The sequence below is a fragment of the Rana temporaria genome, chromosome 1, assembly GCF_905171775.1.
Source record: "Rana temporaria chromosome 1, aRanTem1.1, whole genome shotgun sequence".
In the NCBI taxonomy this organism is placed as follows: domain Eukaryota; kingdom Metazoa; phylum Chordata; class Amphibia; order Anura; family Ranidae; genus Rana; species Rana temporaria.
Window position 1 is genome coordinate 140,518,461 of NC_053489.1, and position 24,647 is coordinate 140,543,107.

At 41.4% G+C, this 24,647-nt stretch overlaps 1 protein-coding gene across 3 annotated transcripts in view; it reads right to left on the reverse strand.

The window, feature by feature from the left end:
- Window positions 1-24,647, reverse strand: part of MCC (MCC regulator of WNT signaling pathway) — a 415,517-nt gene that overhangs the window by 74,699 nt on the left and 316,171 nt on the right. For all 3 annotated transcript variants that reach the window (XM_040343573.1, XM_040343584.1, XM_040343595.1), the window contains 2 exons: window positions 8,008-8,171; window positions 7,069-7,275 (listed from right to left, as the gene is read on the reverse strand). In XM_040343573.1, coding sequence (XP_040199507.1) covers window positions 7,069-7,275; window positions 8,008-8,171 — 371 coding nt within the window. The remainder of the gene's footprint in view (window positions 1-7,068; window positions 7,276-8,007; window positions 8,172-24,647) is intronic.

Genomic DNA, 24,647 nt, shown 5'->3' on the forward strand with positions numbered 1-24,647 from the left:
CACGATTGTAAAGGGATCACTGAGCTCATAATTTAATGAGGCCAACTATAAATTGTTTAGATATAACATGGTACTCTACAGATTGGCCAAATCCATCCAGGGTGATTCGGACCATTGCTATCAAGATTAAGAGAGAGGGGGTCCTAGAACCAAAATTTATTTGGACCAGGGTTTCTTTTGTAATGGGCTCTAGTACCCAACAATCCCTATAAAGCTCTCCTGAATCTTAGACAACCTGGCTGTACTCTTCACCAATTTAAGCTTCTGACCTCAATCATTACAGCTGCTAAACAGACTTTGGCTAGAGACTGGTGGTCTGGTACCCTGACCGTTCGACAGCTTAGGCAAAAAATGTCATGGTCCCCCACTCGTCCACAGTTTGAGCCCATTTGGGGTGGATGAGTGGTCAGGAGGCATGCTCTACGGAATTTTACCCTTTAAAAATCTTTGACCCAGAATTGGGTCCTCACACTTGTTATCCAACTATGTGATATTCATGAAGTTTTCTTTCTACTCTCCTGTTAGTTTTGAGTTACATAGAGTTACGTAATTATAGAAATGTCTCTACCAAGAGCCGGTTCACACTGCGGCGGCACGACTTCGGGGGCGACTCTGCAAGGCGTCCTAAAGACGACTTCAGAGGCGATTAGCAAAATGACTTCTGTATAGAAGTCATTGCAAATCACCCCGAGTCGCCCCCGAAGTCGTGCAAGAACCTTTTTATAAGTCGGAGCGGCATGCGTCGCTCCTATTAGAACGGTTCTATTGCATAGAATGGGACGCGACTCGTCAGGCGGCTGAGCCATCTGACAAGTCGCCCCAGTGTGAACCGGCTCTTATTATATATGCATCTCATAATATGTTGCTTATTATATATATATTTTTTTTTTTCTTGTAAAACCCAATAAAGATATTGAACAAGAAAAAATGTCATGGTACCTGTTTAAAGAAAAGTTGGCAATCATTCTCCACGATAAAGTAAAAAGAAAATCAACAAAAAGGATATAGAATCTGTGGATCCACCAATATTTCTCAGGGGATTGAAAATACTCTCTATGGACAATTTAACTGAGGATTGATGCGTCCTCTTGCGTGGAAACATTGTTTATCTTTTCCTCAACTCTTCTCCATTTTACCTGTTCTTTCTATCTCTGTGTTATACACCATTTGCCTAGAACCAATACCGCAGGGTGGTCCGCTGATGGAGGTCTTTCCCCACTGTAGCTCTATTTTCTGCTTCTTTAGTGGTGCACCAAGTTAACTGTTAACAGACCCCCTTTAGGATTAAGCTATAATGTGCCCACTCCACAGTCACTATATTTACCACCCATGTCGCTCTAAGGGGCTTACACAGCACCTGGATTCTACCCATATAATCTATGCCATGATGCATTCTATCATATGTTTAAAGTTCATTGTGTGTCTGTGTATGGTCTATAAAAATTACTTAAAAAAAAAAAAAAGAAACATGCTGCCACAATATGCAGTATATCATGTTATGCTAATAATAAAATATTACCAACAGTTATTTTCATTCTATCACATATAGCTTTATCACAATTATTTTTGTAGCACCATAAAAGCCGAAAATATTTAAAACACAGAACTGAATTTATATATAGCCACAATATGTCTCCCACAAAAATTACATCTGTTATGACAGATGTCAGTGTTTTACAAGACGATTACAAGGTCCATCTTATGCATCCAAAAAAAAACAAGCAGCAATAATACATACCCATACTAAGAGGATATAATAGAAATCGTTATTTTAGGAAAACAAGCCATGACTAGCTGTGTGCAATATTTTGAAGTAGTATGAAGGAATTAAGATTTTGGACAGAGTTGGACAGAGTGTGGGTCCCCAAAAACAATGATTGGTTATACTGTAGCTTAACAATTCTTAGATGTGGTAGCTGCTTTAGTTTTCACCTGGCAATTCTGCCAGTACGGCAGGCCATACGTTATGAAATTTTCTTTCCTTCAACCACAAGATGATGACAAGAAATATCACTAAATTCTCCACTGCACTATTGTATTCCAACAGCGGGAGATCTACCCACTGTCATAATACAATGATCACTATAACCGCTGGCAGTGATCACATGAAAGAAACGGACAGGCTGGTTGTACTGAAGTTGCTTCATAGATTGAATTCAGTACAACTAGCCTGACCATTGATGGATCAAAATTTGGCCAGTTCAGCAGAAACTGGACGATCTTTGATCTATCTATGGCAGGCTCTAGTCTGTTGTCCAACAGAACAAAACTGATTGCTGTAGCTGCTTATTAACCACTTGAAACCCGCGCTGTAGACGAAAGATGTCCACAGCGCGGCTCTCAACTGCCGGGTGGAAAAACTGTGCCCAGTGCATCGCTGAGATGCTGATGCGTGTGCCTGGCGGCCGCGATGTCCGCCAGGTACCCGCGATCGGCAGTGACAGCAAGGACGTGGAGCTCTGTGTGTAAACACAGAGCTCCATGTCCTGTCAGGGAGAGAGGAGGCCGATGCGGTGTCCCTTGTACATAGGGACACAGCATCAGTCCCCTCCCCCCACAGTAAGAATCACACCCAGGGAATACATTTAACCCCTTCCTCACCCCCTAGTATTAACCCCTTCCCTGCCAGTCACATTTATACAGTAATCAGTGCATTTTAAAAGCACTGTTCACTGTGTAAATGTGAATGGGTCCAAAATAGTGTCAAAAGTGTCGGCCACAATATCGCAGGCCTGACAAAAAAATAAAAAAAACGCAGATCGCCGCCATTACTAGTAAAAAAAAAAAAAAAATCATAAATCTATCCCCTATTTTGTAGGCACTATAACTTATGCGCAAAACCAATCAATATATGCTTATTGCGATTTTTTTAACAAAAATATGTAAAAGAATACGTATCGGCCTAAACTGAGGAACATGTTTTTTTAAATTGGGATATTATTATAACAAAAAGTAAAAAATAGTGTTTTGTTTTTCCAATTTTTTTGTCTTTTTTTTGTTTATAGCGCAAAAAATAAAAATCGCACAGATGATCAAATGCCACCAAAAGAAAGCTCTATTTGTGGGAAAAAAATTATAAAAATATAATTTAGGTGCAGTGTTGTATGACTGCGCAATTGTCATTCAAAATGCGTCAGCGCTGAAAGCTGAAAATTGGTCTGGGCAGGAAGGGGGTGTAAGTGACCAGTAATGAAGTGGTTAAGTGTTAAATTGATTATGGTTTCAATTTGTTAGTGTTTCTAAATAGTACTTCTAACACTACCCTTGGTCCAGACGGACAATGCTGCTGTGTATCTGTTGCTCCTTCATCCACAGTGGAGGCAGTCTAATACATGAGGTGTGTTACTGGCCAGATCATCAGCTGAAAACAGGGAAAAAAGCCTAAAAAACAAAAAAGCAGCCCCTACATCTTGGTAAGCTGCAATATATTTTTAGTTTTGAGTTTAATACCACTTTAGGCCGAATAAAAAAGGCAATGATTTCTATTAAAGCGGTTGTAAACCCGCATATACAATTTTTTTTTTTTTTACACCTGCAAGGCAAAAGCCATAATGAGCTAGTATGCACCGCATACTAGCTCATTATGAAATACTTACCTCGGAACGAGGAGAAGAGAACTTACCTGGTCCACGGCGAGCGAGATCTCATCTTGACTCGGCATGTCTTCCGGGTATCGCCGCTCCAGCGATGTGATTGGCTGGAGCGGCGATTTCACTCCCGCGCATGCATGTGGGAGATTTCATTCCGGCAAGGGCCAGCGGCGGCCGGCCCTTCAGCCGAGAATCAGCGGCGCATTGCGAGGGTAATACCTCCTAAACTGTACAGGTTTAGGAGATATTCTTTATACCTACAGGTAAGCCTTATTATAGGCTTACCTGTAGGTAAAAGTCATAAAGTGGGGTTTACAACCACTTTAAGTGAGGGACCTCTACTTTTTTATTGCTACAAAACAATTTAGTAACTGTTTGGTCTTCGTATTGTAACCAATCATTTAAGTGAATAATAAACCCTCATGCTCAGTACTTCGCGCTGTCACAGGAAGAAGGGTTCACACTGAATTGGTTTCTACAGAGAAAATGGACCCCTCGTACCTCCTCCACCCCAGTCTACTATGTAGTAATTGGTATCCAGGCAATGTTAAAAAAAAAAAACTAGGATGTACAAAGTGCATTAACCCACCAATCAGATTTCAGTTTAATGTAGTCAGATCAAATAAGAGCTGAAATCTGGTTTAGTGTTATGGGTAGTACACTTTCAACATACGCATTGCTCTACCCTACAATATAATGAATAGGTCATCACAAAAAGTAAATGTGTAGGTCCAGATTCAGAATTTATTTACCGTTTGTTTAATTTCTCTTGCTGTGCGATACTTGCTGCATTCTAACAAAGTGCAGGTGAGTCTTATACGCTTTAATAGGTCTCCCTGCCAAAGTATAAATGAGCTGCTGTAGTATTCAGGCAGTCACAACAATCTACCTGTTGGCAAGTACCGATAAACCTGCTGTAGTATAATGCAAAACAACATTCAGCCAGCAAATTAATGAATGGTAGCAGAGAGTCCCATCAATATCTCTGGCAGGGACAACACATGTTACAAAGCCAAACAGCCTACTTACATGCAACTTCACATTCCTGACCTTCACGTAGTCGAGAAATAAATACAATCCTTTACATATAAATTCTAGTATACAGATCACAGTTGTACTTGTGTAAGCTGAACACACATTATGCGCAAACACAAAACATAGTAATTTACAGCCAGGAATCCTGGGAGTTTTACAAATGTATTTATTGTAAATTCTGATTTGTTAAACATGCTACTTTTTACATTTTCTTTTCAATACTGCGCAGTCCTTTCATAAAATATCAGTTATCACTGTTCAGATGTGTTTGAGATCTTGCATGACCTTGCAATTCAATAGAGAACTAAATCAAGGCATTGAAAATGTTGGAAACACTTGAGAGGAAAAACGTGTTCCAGACTGAGGATTTCAGCTAATGTCCAAGTCCAGCTTTGCTCTCTGGTGCGGAATGCTCAAAAGCTTACAAAAAAAAATAAAAAAAATATGAGGCTGGTGGAGGTTCAGATATATAATTTTATTTTTTTTGAGGTTCAGAATTTGTAACTACTTGCCTACTGGGCACTTTTACCCCCTACCTGCCCAGGGCAATTTTCAGCTTTCATCACTGACAATTGTTCAGTGTGGTCATGCCACACTGTACGCAAATAATTTTTTTATAATTAAAAATGGCATTTAACCACAAAAAAAAAACGAAAAAATGATTTTTCAGTTTGTTAATTTTTTTTTGCAAACAGGTAATTTTTCTCCTTCGATGTTGTGCGCCGATGGGCAATGATAGGTGGCACTGGTAGGCAACATTGATACGCGACACTGATGAGGCACAGATAGGTGGCACTGCTGGGCACCAATTACCAGTACTGATGTGCACTGATAGGTGGCACTTGTGGGTACTGTGATCAGCAATTTTGGGACCAATGTCCCTTTAACGGAAGGTGGCTATCAGCTTTCCCCTTTTCTCCACACGCTGTCAGCGTGAGGAAAAAATAAAAGCAGATAACCAGGCTTCTGTTTACATCGTGTGATCAGGTGTCATTGGCTGAAAGCTAATCGCATGATAAAGAGCCGCTGTGATTGGCCCTTTACCCCGACCTATGATCAGCCGAGTCTTTCGGCTATAGAGCGGGCGGGAAGGGGGTTAAGCTTTGGTTTAGAGAGCATAAAAACAATCACTTTTAATAACAATTTAAAAAAAAAAATCTGTGTGCAGCAGCCCCCCTCATACTCACCTGAGCCCCATCTCGATGCTTCATTTGGGTCTCAGATATAGTAACCAGGAAGTGATGTCATGACATTTCCCCGTATTACTGGCATCTTAAAAAGGTGCCAGTTTTATAAAATAAAGTATTCAAAACGCAGATCTTGATGTTTTGAATACTTTCAAGTGCAGGAGGAGAGGTTTGAAGTCTTATAGACCCAGATTCCTCCATAAAGAGTACCTGTCACTGCCCATTACTGTCACAAGGGATGTTTGAATGGACAGTGTTAAAAAAAATATGTTTTACATTTACAGAATATCGCCAGATAACACCGGCTATCGGCCTGAGAGGTAGCCGAAATATCGGTATTGTATCGGCACCGAAAAAACGCTTTCAGTCGATCCCTACATTAAAGTATAGTTCCTGTTTGCCTGAACTTCCGCTTTTAGGAAAACGTTTCACCAACACCATTTCTAACTGATCAAATGCCAACAACATGTCAAACCAGTCATTATAACTAGATATATGCAGCAAAAGTTCTACACAACCCTCATGTTTTCTGAGCATGGACTCAAAGCCCTCCCAACCTTCTACCCAAGTCTGCCTAATAGTCATTTAATGTGGCAGGAAGGTTTATTGACCAAAAGGGAGGAAGGGTTCAGCGTTGCCTTTTACAGGAAATATCAAGGATTTGTATACAGTGTTGGCTGTCTTTATCTTTAGATTTACTGAATAATTTGACTTTATATTATTAGATCACTGGAGATTACTCTACGTATCCATTTTAAACATATACTCAATTTGAATGTTCCCAGTTTACAAAAGGAATATTTTGGGCCGCATCAACCATCAATTGAAATGGTGATAAGTATCCAAGTACACTTTTTGAAGTGCTTATTACAATTCTAAAAGAAAACCCAAGAAATTATCTGTAGCTGATACTGTATGTTTTCTGTTTCTGCAGTGATCCTGCTACAAATATGAGTATTGCCACAGTATGCCTCAATCCATACCATTATCCAAAAGCCCCCTCATATGGCAATTGCACTGTAGGTTATCGTGAGATTGACCAGGGACAGATATAAAAAGGTACAAAAAAAGCACATTTGTTGGTACAAAACCAATGCTAAAGGAGTCATTTATGATCTGACATTTTGCCTAACTTATGCTGGAATCTGTTTGTAAGATTGTAAACCTTTTAATTTACTGGCATATGGTCAGCACATGCACTCCATCCGCTCACTGTGACAGTCACCTGTGCATGTAGTATCGAGTGCTGCTCTTACCCTTCTACGAAGTCGATCTCGCTCTTCTCTAATAGCATTCATCGTAGACTTGGTCCTGTTGAAGTCTTCTTCTTTGCTGCAAAGCATAGCAGTAAGGCTTTCATTCTCTTCCCGGAGTCCAGCCAGCTCCTTCTCCCATCGTGACCTTTCTTCTGCCAGGTTAGGATACAATTCACGGCCCAGTACCCCTTCTATTTCCTCCACCGTCTGTCCATAAAAATAAAAAAAATTAGCTTGTTTTACAATGGAGAGTAATTCTTGCAAACAAGTCCAGTTACAAGCCATCAGCAACAGCATCATAAAATCCATAATGATCTGCTAGTTCTGTAGATTTCACTACGCTTTCTTCCATGCATGTTAAACTTTATGAGGCCAATTTATTAAAGGATACCTTTTGACACCGGCCCCTTTTCACAACATAGCCAAACATGTTCAATAGCACTAAATAACAGAAAACCTATGACTTTCTTTATTTTTTAAAGTGAACCTATCCGTCACACAAGCTGTCTGCTATTCATGTTAGCCTACACTGTACACTGTCTAAGGTTTACTTAAAAGTCCATTTACAACAAGATGTCTTTTTCAAATTACCCCATACACAGGGTGACAGTGCCACTGTGCAATTTCACTGCAGAGGGAACAACGCTGTCATTTTGTTAAAGGAAGTGGAAAAATAACAGATCTATGGGCAGGATAAACAAGCAATAAAACTATGTTATAGGAAAGCTAAAAAAAAAAAAAAAGCAGCATTAATCCTAGTGACAAACGGTATTAAAACGATATTCCACCAACAAGAGCAAAGAAAACATCAATCAACACAAATAACCACTGTACAAAAATATTTGCAGGTATATTAGATTAAGTATTGTATTTCAATTGTAATATTCCTATTCAGCAATACTGGAAATTTCTTTGCAATAGAAAACCAAAACGTATTACCTTGATGGCCAGGTCACAGTGCTCGCTGGCGCTTGTGAGCTGCTCAATCTGTTTGTCCACATCTGCCACGGTTAAATTACAGCTGCTCTTCTTCCTCCCACACACCACATTTTCTAGGCCCGTTAATACCCTCTGCAGCTCAGAGTTCAGGTCACTGCAAGTTTCTGTTGAAGGGGAATTAAATGGTTAGTGGAACCATACATAATACTATTAAATGTTACATAACAGAGAAATAGATGGATTTCTTGGAACCGGACAGTATTATGAACTAAAAGGACTTTGCAAAGTACATTTTTACTTTCTACTTCCTGAGAGCGGACTGCTATAAGCAAGATTAGCGCCAATGTTGGGCGAAAAAAAAGCTAATTAAAGCTTTTAGAGAGTCACACGAAGAAGAAAATATGTTGTACAACAGTTTAATTGCTGCAATTTTCTCCCATGGAAACCACATATGATTTTTTTTTTTTTTTTTTTTTTTTAGGAAAATCATTTTTAGCTGTGGATTGAAATGGAAAATGTAATAATACCATTAAATAAAATAATAAAATGGTCTGTATAACGATAATAAATGTTACCTTATTTTGTTAACAAAAGTAAAAAATTATGTCCAGCCAAAAACCATTTATTCTAATTTTGGATAAAGAGAAAAGGTTATAACCCCAGTCAGATTTTTACAGTTATCCAAGGCTCCATTAACCACTTGCTTACTGGCCACATATACCCCTCTTCCTGCCCAGGCCAATTTTCAGCTTTCAACGCTGTCATTCTTTGACTGACAATTGCGCAGTCATGTAACACTGTACCCATTTGAAATGTTCATAATTTTTTTTCACACAAATAGAGATTTTTGATGGTATTTAATCACCACTGGGGTTTTTATTTTTTGCTAAACAAAAAAAGACAAATAAAAAAATAAATAAAAAGTTTGTTTGTTACAAAATTTTGCAAACGGGTAATTTTTCTCCTTAAAGTGGAGGTTCCATCAAAAAAAACAATTTTGCTTTAAACTGTAGCTCACGACTAAAAAAGAAAGAAAAAAACGTTTTTTTTTTTTTTACTCATCTGAAAATGCCTGTTGCTATGCGATCCCACGAAATCTGCCTTTGAAACCACCTAGGATTCTGACATCTCCCTCTAATGCTCCTGGGAAATGTGTGTCATCATTTCCCAGGATGCAGTGCGCTGTCCAATTATCACTCCCCATCCAAGACTTCCAGGAAGTAAGTGCCTGTTGGCTTCACAATGCCCACAAGCAAAATGACAACGGTGTAGATATAGTTTTATAAACTATCTTTTTTGAATATCTATGCGGATCGGCGGCAGATTGTAAAATAGTAAGTGACCAGATTTATATTATAAAAACGCAGGATGAAAGGACATACATTTAAAAAATGCTAATTGTGGTTGGAACTCCGCTTTAATTGATGTGCGCAAATAATGCTGCACTGATGAGGCGGTACCGATAGGTGGCACTGATAAGTGACAGATGAGGCGCTAGAGGACACCGATTGGCAGCACTGATGGGCATCTATAGGTGGCACAGGTGGGCACTTATTAGCAGTACTGACAGGCAATGATAGGCGAAACTGGTGGGAACTGATTAGCAATTTTGGCACTGATAGGCTGCAATAATAGGCACTGATAGGTGGCACTGATGAGGCTGTACTGATGGTGGCACTGATGGGCACTTTTTGGCAGTACTGATGGGTAATGGTAGGTGGCACAGGTGGGCACTTCTTGGCAGCAGTGACTGTCACAGTGTGTACATTTTAAAGAAACAGTTGTAACCATATCCCTCCTCCCCCCACCACAATCTACTGAGGACTCATTGATTAGACTGGAGATGCTTGATATATAGCTCCATTCTAGTCAATGGCAACTCAGTGTGCAGGACTGGACAGAATGCAAGAAAGTTTAGCCAGAACACACTGTAAATTCTGCAGGAGGCTGCTGCACTGGAAGAAGCAGCTGGGAGGAAGAGTTGTTTACGAAGTTAAGTTTTGAGGGGTTTAGAAAAAGTTGATAGAAAACTACGCCTGCTGATTAAAAAGTACCATTTAATTCTATCTACTCTTTTACAAGGAATTTGATTTTTTTACAAATTTTTTTTTTAGAAAAGTTAAGGTTAAAAACACTGCATTAAAACATAAATTACATTTACGGACATATGTTCGGTTACATATCACTATATACATAAATGCAGGAGTGGAAGCATTACACATTTGGGGGATGAATATAACTTTTATAAATATATTTCATTCAGCAGCTAAAATTATAATCCAAATCCGAGCCTCATAAATAAAAGGTCAATTCTTTTACAGCATACTCATTACATACTGCTACTCACAGAAAACACTCTGCCCATAGATGAAGGATAATGGGTGCAAATAAAATGAGTGCAGCTGCAGCATCAACATATAGCTAGAAACTATAGGTGACCTTCATTTTTTTATTTCATCAAGCAATTCTGTGAAAGTGTTTTCTTCCACACTGGCCACACATTAGGATATACATAGTGGTGTTGGAATGCTGGTTTTAATAACTGTGTATGAAACCTAAGATCTTGCACAGTACAGTTCCTCAGCTTTTTCTTTTGCTGCTCACGCTGTTCCCAACAGCCAGAAATGGGTGACTGCAAGTATGGAAAAAAAGAGATTTTTAATACAGCTTACCTGTAAAATCTTTTTCTTGGAGTACATCACGGGACACAGAGCGGCATTCATTACTATATGGGTTATATGGAGTACCTTCAGGTGTAGACACTGGCAATCTCAAACAGGAAATGCCCCTCCCTATATAACCCCCTCCCATAGGAGGAGTACCTCAGTTTTGTAGCAAGCAGTATGCCTCCCAAAATGGTCCTCAAAAAAGAGGGGTGGGAGCTCTGTGTCCCGTGATGTACTCCAAGAAAAAGATTTTACAGGTAAGCTGTATTAAAAATCTCTTTTTCTTTATCGTACATCACGGGACACAGAGCGGCATTCATTACTATATGGGATGTCCCAAAGCAATGCTTACAATGAGGGGAGGGAGAACATCTCCAAGACAAAAGGATTTAATTTAGAGATATACTCAAATCATAATAAATCCAACTTAGTTGAGAAAAATAAAATTTTTAAATTTAACTCGAACAAGAGGAGCCCCCGGAATCCGAGGGTCTCAAACTGCAGCCTGCAGCACTGCCTGCCCGAAGGCAGTATCAGTATTCCTTCTTACGTCCAACTTGTAGAATTTTGTAAACGTGTGGACAGAAGACCAGGTTGCCGCCTTGCAAACTTGAGCCATAGAGATCTGGTGGTGTGCTGCCCAGGAGGCGCCCATGGCTCTAGTAGAATGAGCCTTTAATGATACTGGAGGAGGCAACCCTTTCAAGCCGTAGGCCTGAGTGATTAATTGCTTAATCCACCTAGAAATGGTGGACTTTGCAGCTGCCTGCCCCTTCTTGGGCCCATCCGGTAGAATGAACAGCACATCTGTCTTCCGGATCTTCTTTGTAGCTTTAAGATAGGCCTTCATGGCCCTGACAATATCCAAGGTATGCAGCAACCCTTCCTTTCTGGAAGTAGGTTTAGGGAAGAAGGATGGTAATACCAAATCCTGGTTCAAATGAAAACTGGATATGACCTTCGGAAGGAAGGAAGGATGAGGGCGGAGAACGACCCTGTCCTTATGAAAAACAAGATATGGTTCCTTACAGGATAAGGCTGCCAGCTCCGAAACTCTTCTTGCGGAAACTATGGCAACCAAAAATACTAACTTCCTTGTCAGTAGAACCAAAGGAATATCAGCCAACGGCTCAAACGGTTGTTTCTGTAAACTTGACAGAACAAGATTTAAATCCCACGGACAAAGCGGGGATTTAACTGGAGGTCTAATACGTAAGACCCCTTGAAGGAAGGTCTTAACCAGCGAGTGGGTGGCCAGCGGCCGCTGAAACCACACTGACAGAGCAGAAATCTGTCCTTTGATTGTGCTTAATGCCAATCCTTTATCCACTCCTAGCTGGAGAAAACTTAATACTCTATCGATGGTAAATTTGCGAGAAAGCCATCGCTTGGACTCACACCAGCCTACATAGGCCTTCCAGACCCTGTAATAAATCACCCTAGAGACCGGTTTCCTGGCTCTGATTAGGGTAGAGATTACTTTCTGAGACAGACCTCTACCCCTGAGAATCAGGGATTCAGCTTCCAGGCCGTCAAATTTAGATGCCGTAAGGCAGGGTGGAGGATCGGACCTTGCGATAGCAGGTCTGGCCGTAGAGGAAGAGTCCAAGGGTCTCCCACTACCATCCTTAAGATTAGTGAGTACCATGCCCTTCTGGGCCATGCTGGAGCTACCAGGATGACTGGTATGTGCTCCACCCGGATCCTGCGCAGCAGGCGGGGTAGTAACTGGAGCGGGGGAAACGCATAAAGAAGTTTGAACTGATGCCAAGGGCAAACCAACGCATCGGTTCCGCAGGCCATCGGATCCCTTGAGCGGGACATGAACCTGTCTAGTTTCTTGTTGAGTCTCGATGCCATGATATCCACGTCCGGCACTCCCCATCTTTGGCAGAGTGCTTGAAAGACTAGTGGATGCAGAGACCATTCCCCCGGCCATAGAGTCTGGCGGCTTAAGAAGTCCGCCTGAAAGTTGTCCACTCCTGGAATGAATATTGCCGATATGCAGGGCACATGAGCCTCTGCCCATAGAAGAATCAAGCTCACCTCTCTCTGAGCGGCTTGACTCCTGGTTCCCCCTTGGTGATTTATGTGTGCCACGGCCGTGGCATTGTCTGATTGAATTCTCACCGGGAACCCCTGCAATTTTGACGTCCAAGCCCTGAGGGCTAGTCGAGCAGCTCTGAGCTCCAAGATGTTGATGGGCAACTGCTTCTCTGGCTTTGCCCAAGTACCTTGGCGAGTGCAACCATCCAAAATTGCTCCCCAGCCCGTCAGGCTGGCGTCTGTGGTCACTATCTTCCAAGCCACTGGGCTGAAAGACCTCCCCTTCAGTAGATTCTGAGGGTCTAACCACCAACACAGACTTTGTCGGACTCTTGATGAGAGCGGCAACGGGATATCCAAGGCCTGTGGCCTTCTGCTCCATGCTGACAGGATGGCTGCCTGTAGGATGCGAGTGTGGCTCTGGGCGTATGGTACCGCCTCGAATGTGGCCACCATCTTGCCTAGTAACCTCATACATAGGCGAATAGTCGGTTCTTTCTTGCTTAGAACCAGTAGGATTAATTCCTTGATGGCTTTTACCTTCCTCAGAGGTAGGAACACTCCTTGTTGTTCTGTGTCTAATCTCATGCCGAGATATTCCAACTGCTTTGTGGGCTGGAAAGCTGACTTTTCTCGATTTAGGACCCAGCCGAACCTCTCGAGGTATTGGACCGTGAGGGCCACTGCTCGCTCCAAGCCGGGAGACGAGTGATCTATGACTAGGAGGTCGTCCAGGTATGCTAGGATCGTGACCCCTTGGATCCTTAGTTTGGCTAGGATTGGAGCTAGGACCTTCGTGAACACCCGGGGGGCCGTAGCCAACCCGAAGGGAAGCGCCACGAATTGGAAGTGACGCGAAGCCACCATGAAGCGTAGATATCTTTGATGTGGCTGATAAATTGGAACATGAAGGTAGGCATCCTTTATGTCTATGGACGCCATGAAGTCGTCCTTCTGGAGTGTGGCAGCTGCTGACCGCACGGATTCCATCCGAAATGAGCGGATCTTTAGATATGCATTTACCATCTTTAGGTCCAAAATTGGCCTGACATCTCCATTGGATTTTGGGATGATGAATAGGTTGGAGTAGAAACCCAGCCCCTGTTCCAGGACTGGTACCTCTACTATTACTTCCTGGGAAAGTAGATGATCTAATGCCGATCTTAATGCGGCTCCCTTTTCCGGATCGTTTGGAATCCTCGACTTCTGGAAATGAGGAGGAGGAAACCTTAGGAAATCTAATTTGTAGCCTGTGGCCACGGAAGACCGTACCCACTCGTCGGGAATGCTGGCTTCCCAAATCTCTGAAAAGAGTCGCAGCCTTCCCCCCACCTTCGTGGGTGGGGGCGCCCCTTCATAAGGTTGGCTTGGGGGCTGGTTTTGCTGGTTTGCGAAACCACTGCCTTTTGCCTCTAACAGCCTGTCCTTGTGATCTGCTGTTGAAGCCGAAGTTTGCTTTTGCAGGAGGCCGTCGATACTGCTTGGCATTAGAGGGCCCCTGCCCAGGGGAATACTGTCGTTTAAACGCAGGTCCCTGAACCTTCTTCTTAGTTGGCAAGAGAGTACTCTTGCCGTTTGAAATGGTCTGAATGTATTTATCTAGGTCTTCTCCGAAGAGTCGTCCTCCATGGAAGGGGAACCCTACCAGGAGCTTCTTGCATGGGGGCTCAGCCTCCCAGCTTTTTAACCATAAGAGTCTTCTCATATGGATAAGGGATAACGATAAACGTGACGCTTGCTGGATAGAATCCTTGATTGCGTCTACCGTAAAACATATGGCCTTAGGGACATCCGAAAATTTTTCTGCCTGCTGGGCCGGAATAAGTTTAAGCATCTGCTTAAATTGATCCGATAATGCTTGAGCGACCCCAATCGCAGCCACAGCTGGCTGTACTACTGCCCCTGCAGTAGTGAAGGAGTTCTTAAGTAGTGCTTCCAAGCGCTTATCAACTGGATCCTTGAACACCTGTATGTTTTCTACAGGGCATGTTAACGATCTGTTAACACATGAGATGGCTGCGTCCACTGCAGGAGTAGCCCATCTTTTGGAAAAATTTTCTTCCATAGGATATAGGACAGAGAACCTTTTAGGTGGTAAGAAGATCTTATCTGGCTTGTTCCAATCTTGGAACAAAATTCCCTCTAATAGAGGATGGATCGGAAACACAGCATTGCTTTGAGGCGCCCTCAGTGAGCCCAAAGCTGAAACCGTCGATACCTGGAGATCTGGTACTGGCAAGTTGAATGTCCTATGGACCAAGTCCGACAATCCTTGAATCCACCAGCTCTCCCTCAGGGAGACTGCCCCAGACTCCTCTGTATCCGGGTCTTCGATCCCTGAACCTACTTGGTCCGTGTCCAAGAGGTCGTCCAATTCCCCTGAGGAAAGGACCTCCTCTTCTGAGGGTCCGCGCTCGGGCGACGGAGATCTATTCCGCTTACTGCCCCGCATAGCTGCGGATATCATTTTTCCCATGCTTTTCTGCATCTCTTTTAAAGAGGTGAGTAATACCTCCTCCGTGACCATCTTAGGGTTGGACTGACCCGCGTCAGCTCCAGCCCCAGATCCCGATGGCCCCAAGGCTCCCTGTAGGGAAAACAGCGGCATACCATGGTACAATACCGAGGTACACCTGCTACCTATTGGTATTTGGAACTATAAAAGTTAATTGTCCAAACACCTGTTTGGGGGATAAAAAAAAAATGCTTCCTCTCCCCTAGATGACTTTTTTTTTTTTTTTTTTTTTCGTTTTTGTTTCAAATCCAGGAAAGAAAAAACATTCTGTCCCCCTGAGTAGTATTGCAAAGAAAAACTATGAGATGGAAAAGAAACAGCCTATTTCTAGGCTTGACAAAACAGTCCTCTGAAGACTGCAATATCCTTTCTGGCCACTGTGTGTCCTCGGCGCCCCGTGCTGCCGCTCTGGTCTTTCTCCTCAGTTCCAAAGTATTGATGGAACAAACAAGGAAGGGCCGCCCCTTCCTTTAAGCCACTGACCCGCCCTTCCCCCCCAGCAACCTCAAACAGGAAATGCCCCTCCCGACAGGGGGAGGGGGGGGGATTTTGGGAGGAAGGGACCTCTCTGTTCCAGCAAACTGCAGCCTGCAGCCTGGAACCATGAGGAGGTCAGCGTTTTGCCTGCTTGCAGGCTCTGAGGAGGAAGACTGAATGGAGCATCGCCTGGAGGCCTGCAGGTAAGCAAAGCTCTCTGACACACACATATATTTTTATATAACACAGGCCCCACTCAATGCTTTTCCAACACTACAAGGGAGGTCACATCTTATGGGGAATAATACATAGAGAGCCATCCTATCTTTATGATATGTGACTAGTTTGCCAGATGCAGTGCATAACTTTAGGCATGTCCCCTGTGACCCCCCAGAAAAAAACCTGCTAAGAACCAAGTTCCGCAAGTTTTCCCCTCACTTACCTGCTCCATGCCGCAGGACTTTGCTAAGCAAGAGGCCCAATCTTCCCCCATCTCCGTGGGGATGTCTAGACCTTCAGGCCCTGGGTTCCTATGAAGGATCCACTGTCCTGGGCCCATATAGCACCCTGGCAACAGAAAACTTTAGGTACCCAAAGGTTTCTAAGTTCTGGGCCCAGGGTCCAGCTCTCTAAAAAGAAAAGCATTATGGGCTATACCCCAAGGGTTTGGGGTCCGGTTACTGACCACTTTAGCGCTGAGGCTTTTTTGGACAGAACCGGTAGCTCACCTAATCCCAAGGATGCGGAGGCAAGCTAAACCATGACTAACACCTAAGACACTGGCGTAAAAACTGAGGTACTCCTCCTATGGGAGGGGGTTATATAGGGAGGGGCATTTCCTGTTTGAGATTGCCAGTGTCTACACCTGAAGGTACTCCATATAACCCATATAGTAATGAATGCCGCTCTGTGTCCCGTGATGTACGATAAAGAAATACCTAGTGATCCTGCCAGAAACTCAGCGAGCTTTTAATTTCCTGCTGTTGGCTGACAATGCTGACTGTTACACTAAAAACCCCATCAGCATTTCCAGCCCCATGTGAGTTCTCCTCTGCTTAAATACAGAACTTCAGCTATCCCAATCCTCTCTGTCCCAGCATAAAATGTGTGGAAAGGATTATTGGGAGATGTAGTACTAGAGGGTGTGCCTATGCCAATAAAAATTAATGTAGGGCACCCTGCTGATGCCTCCTTCTAGAAGCTATTCCTGCTAACATTTTACTAGCCTAGTGATGACATCACAATGAGTAATAAAAAAGCAGCCTCTGTATACAAGAACAGTGTTAACGGAAAAAAATGGACATGCCCTAGAAAGGGAAATTGAGATTTTGAGGTAAATTTGGGTCTGGATATCACTTTTAAATTTATTCTCAAAGCTAAACGAATAGAACTAAAGGAGATACTCTAATTATATACTAAAAATAACTAACTCGAAGGGCCTATTTACACTTGTGTTGCCACAATGCACCTGTTCTACAGTGGATATAGAAAAGAATCACCCTTATTTCAAACAATCACATTTTATTGTCACCCATAGTTGATTGTTTGCTTCAGTAGCACTACAAGGGTCTGGAATGCTTCAGGAAAGTTATTTTCACGCTGAGCTAATCAAAATGACCACAGCTGAAAGTCAAATGGCTTTGTGTGCCATTGTGAAAGTGATTAGCTACACCCAATTGCGTTTACAAGTCATTTTAGGAGGGGGTAATCCTTTTTCCAACTTTTTTTTCTGACATGTTGGTGTTACAGCTTTCACTTGGATGTTATAAGCTGCATTAAGTAAATACAGATGGATAAAAAAAAAAAATATGTAATTTCAGGCTGCAAAGCAACATGTCATTTTAAAGGAGGGGGGGGGGGTTATTCTTTTGTATACCCACTATATATCTGCACTGTGTTGTCACCTCAATGCATTGTACAGTAGAGGGCAACACACATGCAGCACACCACAAAGAACAAACCGTGTGCAACATGATGCATGTATATTAATACACTCCAAAAGCCAACGTGTGAATTGCCCCTTATATCGGCTTGTGTTAGAGCATGACAGTTTCAAAAACATATACATATAAGCCACATCCAAATAAAAGATCTCCTCTCCCAGCTGGACAGTCTGTAGGCAATAGCCAAGGATACAACTCCACTTTACTGTTGTACAAGAAAGTCATAAATCAGTGATACTGATGGCAACACAGGGCTTATGAGCTGGAAAGAACCAAGGGCCGTAAAGGTGTAAAAAAGTCCCACAACAAACATCTTTTCCCTGAAAACATAACAGCCTTGGAGACTGCCTCCGCTTTTACTGCAAGTAGTAAACGTGACATTCCAGTACAGGCCAGGTCTTCCTCTAATATAAACACATCAGTCACAGGGATGCTGTCAAACCAATAAACCTGAAAGATTTAGTATCTGAAGGTTGGGCTTAACCATACAAGTGATATTTAATTGCTTCCCAGCATTGGAAATGCGATAAATATCATCATGTTTTATTTATAAATCACACTACAATAGTAAAACAGTGTGATTTACAGACTTCATACAAAAACAAATACAAAAGACATAATCAAATCAGTAGAGGAGGAACTTAATCCATACATACTTGTAGAGATGGTAAAAATCATAAAAATCTAGGAAATGGCACTGGATAGCGGTTTTTAACTTGGCAACATAAACAGTGATCATCCCTTACTGTGAACTTGTGCTCTGTCCATGCAGGGCTCCCCTACCCTTCCATTTGCACAGAGCAGCAGAATGAAATATCCAGTACTTTCAGAAATAGGGGAGAATTTAACTCATTCCCCCTTTTCACAAGTGAAAGCACGGATTGGCTGCTTCGGCACCTAAAACTGTCACATAGGGATGGGAAGAATCCTCCAATTGCAAACAGATTACTGCAATGCCTTGCTCCCAAAAGGCAAATGCAATGGCTGGGAAATGTATAGACCAACTATGTCAACAGTCACTATATGATAAGAGACCGTATAAGTGATAAACTGGATAAGTTGCATACACATATATTAACACATGTGTGAAAACACAAACATACAATGAAGCAAGTCCACAAATATGATAATTTCAAAGAGGGGTGGACCGAATCATGCCTCTTACTAAATACCATGGACAGGCTACTTTCCAAAAAGGGGTAATTTAAGGGACATCTGTACTGTCCTGGCTTCTAAGCAGCCAAATAGGAGGCAGATCCCTAGCATGCACCATCGGTAGAAAAGGGCCTTTAGTAGGGTATTTAGTAAGAGGCATGATTCTGTTGTGATTATGATTAAAGAAATAATACATTTTATAATCTTCTGGCAGAAATTTTAAATTCAGTCAGGCCTCAAGACAAGATGAACTAAAGGGACTTCATATGTTTTCCAAGTTTCAATGAATCAACCATTCTAAATTATACAAGCCTTGTGTTAAAACAGAGTCACCTGAATATTAAGGCCCCTTTTCACGAAACCAAAAGATATTTACTTGTCCTTGTTGGTTAGATTAAATGATAGGCCCAACACGACCATAAAGGTTACACAGACTGTTTACACATAGAAATCACCCTTGTCCAACAGATCCCATTTCTTAGACCGCCTAGGACAGTGGTTCTCAACCTGGAGGTCAAATGATGATTTTCCAGGGGTCACCTAATCCTGGGCTGTTCCTGAAGCCCGCACCACTCTCCTAGCCTTTTTGCAGCCGCCCAGCAGGGTTGTGCCTGGAGCCTGTGGCCGCTCACTCAGCCTCTTTACAGAGACTAGAGGTCAGCTGACTGGTAAAGAATGAAGTAAGGGGGGGTGGAGGAGACCCTATCTCCTGATTTCGGCATAGGTGTCACTGCTGCGGGACACCACAAAGTCGGAGACACAGTGAGTAACACTACCTGCGATTATAGTTGCCATTAAATAACAAGAAAGATGGCTAGAGAGTGATGGGAAAAAAAATTAAATTAGGATAGAGAGATAAAAGGGAAAGAAAGGAGAACAAAGAAAAAGTGGTACATCCTAAAATGTAGCATAATGGGATTTAATACCATATGAGTGGAAGGGACTCAGGGAGCGCTAAATGTCCTTGGGTTAGGGGCACAAATTACTTGTCTTGCCTTGGGTGCCGACAACCCACGCTACAAAATAATTTTACTGTTACGGTCCCCACAGCTTGGGAAATTTTATCAAGGGGTCACGCCACTAGAAGGTTGAGAACCACTGGTCTAGTACTTGAGTATACAGCTAAATTCTGTCTAAATATTAATAGAGTCTGTTCAAAGTTCATTTCAAGACAGTTTAGGAAGAGATGTGAATTTTGGGCAGTCAGTATTATGTTAAAAATACCAATGTTTGATTATGTCACTCAAATTATATATTATATTCCATTAGCTATATTTGATTATAAGTCACTCAAATGATATTCCAGGTCACAGATACGATTATGATTTAAGTGTCTACTGACCTATTGATAATTCTGTCATAAGGCAAAAAGTAGAATTGTTTTAAGATGCCATTCAGTGTTATGCAAGACATAGGAATTGTGATTATAACATTTTATAAAAATACACATATAGCATGTGTTTTTCTTAGATAAACAAATATTCATTGGTTATACAAGATATACATTTATACAACCATTTTTATGTGATATTGATTAATCAAAAGTAAACAGAGTATTGTATATTATACCAGTTGCCAGAATCCCCAAATAATAGAAATAATATATAATCTTCAGCACCAATATACAAATACACATTATGAAAATAGAACATATTATTTAAAAGATAGTTCAGAACATATTTTTCTGCTCTCAGACATGCCTAGTGGTTGAAGGTGATATTACCTGAAACTCACCAAAAGTAAATCATTTGATTTTTTTTAACCAATGGAAAAGAAGAAGAAGAAGTAATACCTTTTGGGCAGAGCTTATTATAATTATGATGTTATTGTCCGAGATGGTATTTGGAGGCAAGAGAGATGCCATGAGGGGACACTCAAAAAAGACTCAAAACACCTGCTTATCATCAATCATACACGCAGACACATACACCATTCATCAATACATACGTTTGCATTCACAAAATTTCCTCAACACCTTATGCTTAGGAACTCTGAAGTCGCAACAAGTAATTCCTCGCTAAGAGTATCCATCTTGAAAGCCACGGCAGCCATTCTAAAAACTGTGGTAACCAGCAATTCAGACCAGTAGCCGTTTTGGAACGGGTAATTATGTTGTGTTGATTTTTATCTTATATTCATTTGTGTTCTCTTAAATATTGATTTATCAAGTATTATACTATTTATAATTATTTTCTCGAACCAATAACAGCCTTGTAGATTTTTCTCTAAAGATTCAATTTTCAATATATTTTTCATTTTGCATAGTTTCCATTTTATGACAAACATCCAATTTTAATTTCACTTTGTTAACCACTTCCTTACCTGCAGTATAGCAACGGTTGAATTAGTGAAATATAGACTTTCTGTCTAATTGTCATTTTACAAGGTTTTTGTTTCTACAGAGAAGTTTATCATTGTTGTATCATGTCAAAGGTACTACACTACAATATTAGCGGGTGTTTCAATTGATATTCAAGATTTTATGTAACGCAATCGGTATTTTAAATTTTATGTAACGTTTGGTTATGTCAACCAATATATATAACCATTTTGTATGATTACATGTCTGGTGAATACATTTCATATTTTTAGACTGTGGTCATAATAGATTGAATATGTATCTTAAAAATATCATAGTTAAAAATTACTTAAATCATAAATACCATGCAGGAACACTTTCCTTAAGCACAATAATTTGTCGGTCCACCCCTCTTTGAGATTATCTATTGGGTGAATAGTTGCTGTGAACCACTTAAAGAAAGGAGTGATCATCTCCCATTTAAGCCGGAGGTTGCAGACGTGGAGTTTCCAATCCATTGGTGTGTTTTCACCGTGACGACTCATCGGGTGTATGCCCTCTTGAATCCATTATCTCTGGTAAGCCTTCTCATTGCTGGTGGTGGCCATCTTCAATACTTCTTTTCCTCACCACTGATGTCCCAAGGATGCTATTCAACTCCCAGGACTAAGTTAAAATACCTAGTCTTCAGTCTTACATTATTATATATACATTTGTATATTTCTTTTATATATTTTTCACTTATCACATTTGTGGACTATTGTATATTTGTGTTTTAATATACATGTATGTACAGTAACTTATTCAGTTCATCACTTACACGGTCTCTTATCATATAGCGACTGTTTTTAATAGTGCTTCACATTTAATTTGTTATTTGTTTGCAGTTGTCTTTTGCTGTGCTGGCTGCCATTTAGTATTCAGAGCGACAGCGCGGTATTTTCCTTTTTCACTATGGATCGAACATTAAAGTGAACTTTTTCACTTTAAAATTAGCCCTGTGATGAGAGAATATCAAGACTAGTAATTCTGACTATTTCTGAAAAATTTAGCCTGGCTATCATTTACTAATCAACTAAACCCAGTACTTTCTAAGTTACTGACCTTGAGCAACTATACAGAGAAGGAACCCTGACGTCACTGACTACTTGTTGCATACTTTTTCCAGATCAGTGACTGAATTTTTTTTTTTTCTAAAGGCAAATCCACTGTGCACTACTTAGAAGTACAGTCGTGCTTCCTGAGATAACTAGGAGCAGTACTGTGCTTGCACTGTTGACCTGTATGGATATCTATGGACTGACTACACATCCGTGCTGAGATACAGTTGAGGTACCTTATGGAAATCCAAGCAGCTCGCTGTGCAGGAACAAAACGGTACTAAGTTGGTAGTCTAAAAATAGCATATCTAAAAATGATCAATGTATTGGCCATTTAATTATCCAGTGGACCAAACAAAACAGGTTTTGGTGAATCGTAAACCCATCGTGTTAGGAGAATGTGGTTGTAATGACTTCCGTCAAACAGCCCTGGGTACATTCCAATGTTAAGAGCTTACACAGGGCTGAGGACTCCGTCCCCACTTACATATGAGGATAGTGCTGGCCATTGATAAACAAATGTAGTCACTGTATTATCAAAAAAAAATGGCTGAAATTTCTATTGCAGTGAACGGAGATGTTGGATGTTTGTAAATTGATGGTAAGGGAAGAAAACCGTTCATACCATCAAGTTACAAACATCCAACATCTCCATTCAATGCAATAGAAATTTCAGCCTTTTTTTTTTTTTTTTGATAATACAGGGACTGCATTCATTTATCATTGGCCATAATGATGATAATGCCAAACTTGGCACATAACCATCTCAACCCATTTTTTTTTTATTAGGAATTTTAGGAAAAAGTCTACTCATGCCTTTTTAGAGCTCTGCTATAATTTTTTCCCCTAAATACATGAGGTTGATCTCGATCCAGCGTTGTGCAGGAGAGCTGAAGCTCCCTTGGGTCTCTTGTTCCTGACTGGCTCAGATACAGCCCTGTCAATCAGAGCCTGTGAAGAGGAAGTGTGTCTCATACACACTCAGAACAGGGTTCGGGAGTGAGGAAACACGAGTGCCCCCATAGCAACTAAGGATCGTAGCTGCTCTGTGCAAAATCATTACACAGAGCAGGCAAGTATGAAAGGTTTGTTATTTAAAAAAAAAAAGGCCCCCCGCCTTACTATTACTTTACCACTTAACCCCTGCAAAGTTTTACCCCCTTCATGACAAGGGAATTTTTTTGCCATTTTTAACTGGCAATTGTGTGTTCATGCAACACTGTATTGTATGTATGTAAATTAAATTTACATAATTTTTTATACACAGAGCTTTTTGGTGGTATTTGATCACCACTGGGTTTTTAATTATTAACAAAACAAGGCTGAAGATTTAAAAAAAAAAACATTCAATAAAAAAAAAAATCTTATCAGTTTAAGACAAAATGTATTCGGATACATCTTTAGTTAAAAAAAAAAAAAATTGGCTTGGGTGAAAGTTATAGCATCATCTACAACTACAGTGTAAATACTGGAATTTATGAAGCTATGACGCAATACTGGTAACGGCGGTGATCAGCGACATATAGTGGGACTGTGATAGAATAACGGGCAATCTGGCACTAGCTGGGGAGGTACACTGACATCAATAGTTACACCAATACAGTGATCGGTGCTAATACTGTACACTGTCACTGGCTGAGAAGAGGAGGTTAACATTTAGGAGCAATCAATGGGTTAACCGTGTTCCTAGCAATGTGTAATATGTGCCGCTTTTACTTTACTATGGGGCTTTTTTTCTTCCTGCCTTGCAGGGAGAAAAAAGAGCCATATTTATGTTCTATGTACACAGAGTTCTGTGTTTTGTAAACACAGAATTCGATTGGCTAAAATAAGGCGCAAACTCGTGCTGTGTCAAATCACAGCATGGGTCAGCAGGGGGAGCACATGCGTGTCGCTGCAGTTCCGGAAGCAGGCAGTAAATGATTAACTATATCTATCTATACACACACACACACACACGATTGCCCAAGGCGCCCTGCACCAGTAAACGTAGCCATGACATGGCAAGTGGTTAAAGCAAGGTCCACACAAAAATGTAACCCCCGCCCCCCCCGATGTCACATTTGCCACCTTTCTGGGGGGGTGCAGATACCTGTATAATACAGGTATTTGCACCCACTTCTGGGAATAGACTCCCGCAGGGGTTCCGCCCCTTCCCGCCCCCCCGTTGTCTTCTGGGAAACACACATGTCCCAGAAGACAGCGGGACGAGTAAGGACGCGCATCGCGACTCGAGAATGTGCAGTAGGAGACCAGGAAGTGAAGCCTCAACGCTTCATTTCCCGATTCCCTCACCAAGGATGGCGGCGGGGGCAGCCAAGAGCCGAGTGATTGCTCAGCTTCGGCTGCCGACATTGCGGGCACCCTGGACAGGCGAGTAGCTGCTGGCTCTTAATATTTTTTTTAGGCGGACCTCCGCTTTAACAGTATTTTTTGGAA